The sequence below is a fragment of the Geotrypetes seraphini genome, chromosome 1 (genome assembly GCF_902459505.1).
Source record: "Geotrypetes seraphini chromosome 1, aGeoSer1.1, whole genome shotgun sequence".
In the NCBI taxonomy this organism is placed as follows: Eukaryota; Metazoa; Chordata; class Amphibia; order Gymnophiona; family Dermophiidae; genus Geotrypetes; species Geotrypetes seraphini.
In genome coordinates this window covers 478153205-478161043 of record NC_047084.1, presented here as the reverse complement: position 1 = coordinate 478161043, position 7839 = coordinate 478153205, and the positions used below count along the sequence as shown (strand labels likewise).

Sequence of the window (7839 nt, the reverse complement as noted above, 5' to 3'; positions counted from 1 at the left end):
AACCAATTCCACAAAATCGAACAAGCAAGAGCAAAGTGGAAATGTCCAATCAGAATGGTGCACAAAAAAGTGTCTTTCAACTCATCTGATAAATCCAATGGTCTTTATTCATCCAAACCAATTCAAACATCCAAAGCAACTCAACGACTCGACATGATCATGTTTCGGCCATCCGGCCTGCATCAGGAGTCTTAGGGTATCAAATGGTCTTTAAAACAACAAGTGGGCTAAAGTAAAATGTTCATGCTGTTGCTCCAAATCTATTTCACTGCATGGCTGAGTTGTTTTGCAGTGCTATAGATTTGGAGCAACGGCATGAACATTTTACTTTAGCCCACTTGTTGTTTTAAAGACCATTTGATACCCTAAGACTCCTGATGCAGGCCAGATGGCCTAAACATGATCATGTCGAGTCGTTGAGTTGCTTTGGATGTTTGAATTGGTTTGGATGAATAAAGATCATTGGATTTATCAGATGAGTTGAAAGACACTTTTTTGTGCACCATTCTGATTGGACATTTCCACTTTGCTCTTGCTTGCGAGATCAAAAGAGCACCATAGTGAGATCAAAAGAGCTGTCTGGAGGCCTTCAGAAAGAAGATTGTAGCAGCTTATAAGTCTGGTAAGGGATTTAAAAATATCTTGAAAGAATTTTGACATTCCATGGTCTGGAAAATAGTGTACAAGTGGAGGACTTTCCAAACTGCCAACATGCCCTGGTCTGGCTGTCCAAGCAAACCACTAAAAGAAGTCTCCAAAACCCCTAAAATGTCATCACAGGACCTAAAGCAGGCTGTTGCTACTGTTGATGTGAAAGTGCATGCAACTGCACAAATTTAACTTGCATGGGAGGTGTGCAAGTAGGAAACCTTTGCTTTCTAAGAGAAACATCAAGGGCAGACTGAAGTTTGCCAGTGATAATGTAGACATATACCAGGACTTCTGGAATAGTGTTCTATGGACAGATGACTTTAAAATTGAATTATTTGGACACAAGAAGAGAGTACATGTTTGGCATATACCAAATCCAGCATTGCAGGAAAAGAATCTCATACCAACTGTGAATCATGAAGGTTGAAGTCAAGCATCTCACAGCTGAGAGTTCTGCACTGAGCAGTGGGCCAAACTTTCCTCAGACAAATGTCAGAGACTGGTAGATGGCTACAAGTTCATCTCACTGTAGTTATTTCAGCCATAGGGGGTAGCTATTAGGGCGTCCTAATTTATTCTCAGTTAGAATACACATTTTTGTGGATCTCTTGTTTCATGAGTATATCAAGGATAATTTGTTTACCTGCAATTACATCACTCTTTTTCAGGAAGGAGACAGTATGATCACACAACCCCTTAAAATCATTTGCTTAGTTTCTGGAGCAGAGCCAATAGGCATGGGAAAATCCCACAATGGCTGCATTTAAGTTAGCAGCAGCAGTGACTTATCGAGAAGCATACAGCAGCAGCGAGGGGGAGATAGTGAGCATGATGGAAAGAGGGGATAAAGGCACATGTTGGATGGGGGAAAATAATGGAGGGAACTAGGAAAGAGGTGGCAAGCTGTAGGTAGTGAAAAGAGGGAAATTGAGGACTGGATAGTGAGAAAAAATGTAATCTAGACTTGCAGAAAATTGAGCAGGAAGACGAGGAAATAAAAAAAGGGAAAGGAGAGTATGAAATGCCAGACCAATGGGGGTGGAGGGAGAAATGGAAAAGGGAGGCAGACAGTTGCTGGAAAGGGCAGAGGGCAGAAAGTGGATGAAAGAAGAGTGACAACATGAAGAAAGCAGAAACCAGAGACAAAAAAGGTAGAAATTTATTTTAGAATAAAGTATTGTAAATAAGATGATCCTTTTATTGGACTAAGTGAATCATTTTTGACCAATTCAGAGAACAAAAACTCCTTTCCTCATGTCAGGATAGGATATCTAACAGCATAAATTACTGACTTGAGGAAAGAAGTTTTGGCCTCTGAAAACTAATTAAAAAACAAACTGAGAAATAGCAATCACTTTAAAAATTAAAAAAAAACAAAAAATGGAACATAGTAGTCCCCCCAAATTTGCAGGGGTTCTGTTCCAGGAACCCCCACAAATAGTTTTTCACCTGTCAAAAGGCAGTGGAGGCAGGAGAGGGCAGCTGGAGCACCGGCGGGTGGAGAAAGAAAAAAAAAAAAAAAAAAAACCCAAAAAAAATCACAGCCTGCTCCAACTGCCTCTTCCTGTAGTAAAGTCGGGCTACACCAATCAGGAGCTGCTTTGACACAGGAAGAGGTGGTTGGAGCACACCATGAATGAGCAAGTCTGCTATTCGAACTGTGCATCTGCGGGGGAACACTGTATACCATTTTATCAGACTACATACTTTTTCAAATTACATCTGCTATCTTTATTTTTTGAATAATATTGGGGGGGGGGACATGCATCACTGTTTCTGTGATGTTACATTGTATGTAGAGTGTCATCTTGGTGATTCAGTTTAACTTGTCTACATATTTTATTTTTAGGTTTGTGATTACATATTCCCTACTGGATGATGTGGTGTGTATGAAAGACATGGTTCTGTTAGCATTGACTGCTGGATCGATCTGTACTAGTCTGACTTGTTCTACTGCTCACTGCCAAGATGCTGCTTTATTCTAGGTATACTTGTGGAACATGTGGATTACTAAAATCATGGTTTTTCATATAGAGGGGGTGTCGCATAGGCTAGATATGCCACTGGATTTAGCTGGAAGCAATATAAACATTTTCAGTATGCTCATGAAGTAAAGGCTATAAACCCTGCACTTTTGCAGGGGCTTACACAAGGAAATTGGTGTGAAAGACTGAGGCGCCTAGATGTTATTCCTGCATCAAGCTTTCCTCAGTTGTGTTATGCTAGGTTTGAGGTGGCCTTGGTATGTGAGATTTATCACCAACATTTACCACCAATGAGTAACCTTTCAGACTAGTTTACAATAATTATGTAAGAATGTGATATAGAACATAGATTTTAAACTCCTAAGGACCTGATTCTCTATAGGCTGCCGGGCCCGATTCTCTCTAGGCCGCCGATCACATGTCAATCGACATCCTATGGAGAATCGTGTCTAGTTTTCATGGACATTTTAAAACATAGACCAGAATTTTAGAGGCCTACATATAAGGTGTGTCACCGATGCCAAAGGCCACTTCGGATGAGGGGGAACCACACCTATGCTACGCCTTGGGCATCTAAGCCTCTCTGTAAGTTGAGACATGCCTACAATATAGGTGTCCTAACCCCTTTTTAAAAAAGTGCATCCAGATTGGTATAAAGACAGCAGTAAGACCCTACCACCATGACGCACGTTTGCAGAATCAGGCCCTAAGAGCTTAATCTAGGACACTTGCATTCACAAAATTAGCCATCTAAAAGGCAAAGGCTGTTCCTCTAGCCGTTTAGCTCAGTTTTGACAGAAGTAGTAGTGATTTCGGGTGGGGGGGAGACCAGCAGCTGCTAATGTGTTTTTTGCCTTTCAACTATTCCACTCTGCCTCATGTGCAAGACTAAAATATGAACAAAACGCAGTTCTATGGTTATGTTCACCTTGACAGTATGTTACCGACAGCACATTCTGCAATCTGGAGGGTGTGCTCAAACCCCATTGCTGCTCCTTGTGACCCAGGGCAAGCCACTTAATCCTCCACGGCCCCAGATACTTTAGATCAGTGGTCTCAAACTCAAACCCTTTGAAGGGCCACATTTTAGATTTGTACTTACTTGGAGGGCCTCAGAAAAAATAATTAACATCTTGTTAAAGAATGACAATTTTGCATAAGGTAAAATCCTTTATAGTTTATAAATCTTTCCTTTTGGCTAAGTCTTAATAATATTGTAATTTATAGCTAAAGAGATAAATGATCAAGAAACTTTTTACTTTTGCGAGTATGATAAACATATCGAGGGCCTCAAAATATTACCTGGCGGGCCGCGAGTGAGACCACTGCTTTAGACAGATTGTAAGCCTGCTTGTTCAGATGGGGAAATGCTAGAGTACCTGAATATAAAAACCTCTTAGGCTATAAGTGGTATATAAATACCTCAGCAAAAGAAATAAGTTACTAATCATCCAACTCGATCTTTCAGCAGCATTCGACTTAGTTGACCATTCCATACTACTCCAGATACTAGATGCCATAGGAATATCAGGTAATGTTCTCAACTGGTTCCAAGGATTCCTCAAAACAAGATCATACAGAGTCAAGTCAAATGATCTTCTATCCGACTCATGGTCAAACCCCTGCGGAGTTCCACAAGGATCCCCTCTATCGCCCATACTTTTCAACCTCTTCATAGCATCCCTAGGCACGGCCCTAGATGCCCTAAACATTACATCCTTCAGCTACGCGGATGATATAACCATCCTCCTCCCCTTCGACATCCAAGACCCCACCTCCAACGGATGCCTGAAAACAACATTGGAAACTGTAGAAAAATGGATGACGAACCACAAGTTAAAACTGAATGCGGAGAAAACCAAATTCCTACTACTAGAGAAGGAACAAAAACCATCCCTAACAGAACTAGATGTAAACACAATCAAATATCCAATACAGAATACTCTCAAAATTCTGGGAACACACCTAGACAGAGGCTGCACAATGCAAACACAAATACACAAAACCATAAAAAAAGCATTCTTCACCATGCGAAACCTAAGAAAAATAAGAAAATTCTTTTCCAAAGAACACTTCAAGATCATTGTACAATCCCTCATACTCAGCTCCTTAGATCACTGCAACAGCCTCTACCTACCTTGCCCAAATACTATGATAAAACAACTACAGACCGTTCAGAACACAGCTATCAGACTCATCTACTTGCTCAGCAAATTCGACCACGTCACACCCGCCTATGTAGACTCTCACTGGCTTCTGATAAAAGCAAGAACTCAATTCAAACTCTACTGCTTACTTTTCAAAGTAACCCATGGTATGGCCCCCAATTACCTGAACAACCGTCTTTGCCGCTACCGACTACCCAGATCAAGAAGAACTCAGAATCTTTTCACCTTCCCCCCTCATAATGGTACCCGACGTAAGAAACTTTACGACAGCCTTCTAGCAACTCAAGCAGCGAAAATTGACCCCACCATCACCAAACTGATGATCAAAACAACAGACATCAAAGTGTTTCGGAAAGAAATCAAAACATTTCTTTTCAAAAAACACGTCCTTACTTAATATTCCCCTCCCCAATCGCACATGCACTCTCCCCAGCAAATAACACACTAGTCATCCCCTTGAACCTCATTTACCAAAAATATCCAAACTCCTAAATAAGCATCTCCCTTAGGAATCCATTTAACCTTCTCCTAAATAAGCATCTCCCTTAGGTATCCACTTAACTGATTCCTTCAAAGTTAGGTACCTTTCTTCAGTTGCCTATATTGTTTTCCCCACTGAACCTTGTAACTACTTGAACCCTGTCAAGTTATTCTATCGATAAATCCAGATATCTTATACTTGTATTTCTATACCACAACATGTAATTTACTTAAATCGTTGTAATGTAATTCTCTCGGTAATGTCCTGATCTCTTTTAATTGTAATCTGCTTAGAACTGCAAGGCACAGGCGGAATAGAAATCACAAATGTAATGTAAAATAAATATTGAAAGAAATGGAGCAGACTCCTTTTGCAAGTGCACACAAACTTACTCACTCCCCCCCACCAAAAAAAAAAAAAAGCACAAGGAAAGGTATTTTGCAAGAGCAACATCTGTATAAATTATTTATTTTAAATCATTTTGAAAAGTTTACAGTGGTTCTTGTGATACCACGCACCCTCTGCACACCTCTATAAAAATGTCAGAGTCACATAAGTTTACAATTTCATTCACACATACAAAAGTTACTTCTAGGTTTACAAAGTTTTTGGCAATTTGATCCATGTAACCCGTTTTTTTTTTTATTGCCATTAACCCCACCATTGGAAAAAAAAAAAAAAACAAGTCCTCCCAAAGTGTACAGTTACATATTTACATAGAAGTGTTTCAAAGTGCTTGAGAACAGTGATTGTTCTGAATATATTTACAGCCTATACAAATATGTACAGGAGGGTTCAATACAGCACAGTTCATTACTGAATATGGCTTTCTAGGGAAGTGCTTTGTACATTACTTGGCCTGTGGTACTCTAATACTGATATGTTTGGGGGAGGGGTTTGTAACCATGTTAAACCACATCAAAAGCTAGCTATATAAATATTTTACAGAAAGTTTACACATGTTACAATCAGACGTCCAGGGTGCACAGACTTAACCATGTGTGGAGCATGGTCACATTCTTCCAGAATTATGAGCCGTTTGGTCACAGGCCTCGTTACCAATAAAAGACTAAGGGACTGATGAATGCTGATCAAGCTGGGTTATGCTCAAGATAGATCATCTTCTGTGTTTACAACAGATATCTGTAAAGAGAGAGAAAGAGGGACAAATTTTAGTATGATTGTGGAGATGTTAGTGATGGTGCCTTGGAGCACAATGTTGGTAAGGCCAAAACAAGATGTTAAGCTCAACAACGGCAGTTTTCAGAGGCTCATCAGTAGAAATATTTCACAACTTTTACTGGCTCACCATGTTTTGAACTTTACAATACTTAAGGGTCATTTTTTTTTTTTTAGATACAAAGGGTGTGGCCCTGTCCTGATCTGCCCAGACCCATGTCTCTTCGGGACCACATCTGGAGAGCATCTACACATGCATGGATGCAACACCGACATCGCACATGTGTGTGATATCAATCACATCACACTTACACATGCAGATGCCCTCCAAACGTAGCCCGAGTTCAATGGTTTTCAAAACCTGTCTAGATGCCTGGACAGTCCTCTAAAAAGGAGATGTACAGATAAATCCGGACATCCGGTAACCCTAACAGTTTTGCATACAAAATCACTAGCAGTCTGCATAAGTACATTGTACCCTTTGGCCAGTAGAACAAATTAATTTAATTTGGGCTGCTTTAACTTGCCAATTCAAGACTATTCTGAAAGGCCCATCTAGGTTTAGCACATTTAGTCCTGTCTACGTTAACAGACAATATCCGAGCAAAGAATTTCCCCCCCCCAAACAAAAAATTAGGCCTAGCTGTTCTATCAAAACAGTAATTTAACACCTCCCCTCCCCACTTGCTTCGTTTGTACAATAAATCCACCATGTTCAAGAACTAATCCGATTTCCATTAGAGATGAACTCCCATAATGCTACCAAATATAACTTATCAAAAATCATCCAACTTGCAGAGGTGATGAGGCTAGTGGGGATTTTTCCAAGTCTGGGAATGGGGGATAAGAGCCGATGACCTTGAATTTTTTCCAAATGGTATCTGACTACCAAAAATCTTAGGCAGTTTAAGAAAATGCCAGGTGCAGGATTACATTTGCAAAAAATGACCAGATATTACAACTTGACACACAGGAGTAAAACCTGCAGCCTGCTTTGAGCAGAGTTTGGGCTTTCAAAACAGCTGGAGAGTATCAGGAGAGCTAGTAGACTAGAAAAACGGGTGTCAATTTCTTAATACAGCTGTACATGTTGGCACTTCGGTTCTTCAGACACCAGCATTTAAGACACCAAATGGTATTTGCACTCTGGCTTGAAGTCAGAGGAAGCCAGAGTGCAAATACCATTGGGTGTCTCATGCTGGTGTCTGAGGAACTGAAGTGCTAACATGTTATACAGCATGCAGGATACAGCTGTATTAAGAAATTTACACCCATTTTCTAGTCTACTAGCTCTCAACCCAGTCCTCAGAATACATTGTCAACTGGGATTTTTTTTAATATGTCCATAATCTTTTGGAGAAGCAAAAAAACAAAA

The 7839-nt window shown here is 40.2% G+C and overlaps 1 protein-coding gene across 1 annotated transcript in view; it reads right to left on the bottom strand.

Annotated features, from left to right (window-relative positions):
- Positions 1–5918: 5918 nt before the first annotated feature.
- The window catches only part of VLDLR (very low density lipoprotein receptor), a 114433-nt gene continuing 112512 nt past the window's right edge, over positions 5919–7839 (bottom strand). Inside the window, exon 19 of the mRNA XM_033925291.1 lies at positions 5919–6428. Coding sequence (XP_033781182.1) covers positions 6393–6428 — 36 coding nt within the window. The 3' untranslated portion in view covers positions 5919–6392. The remainder of the gene's footprint in view (positions 6429–7839) is intronic.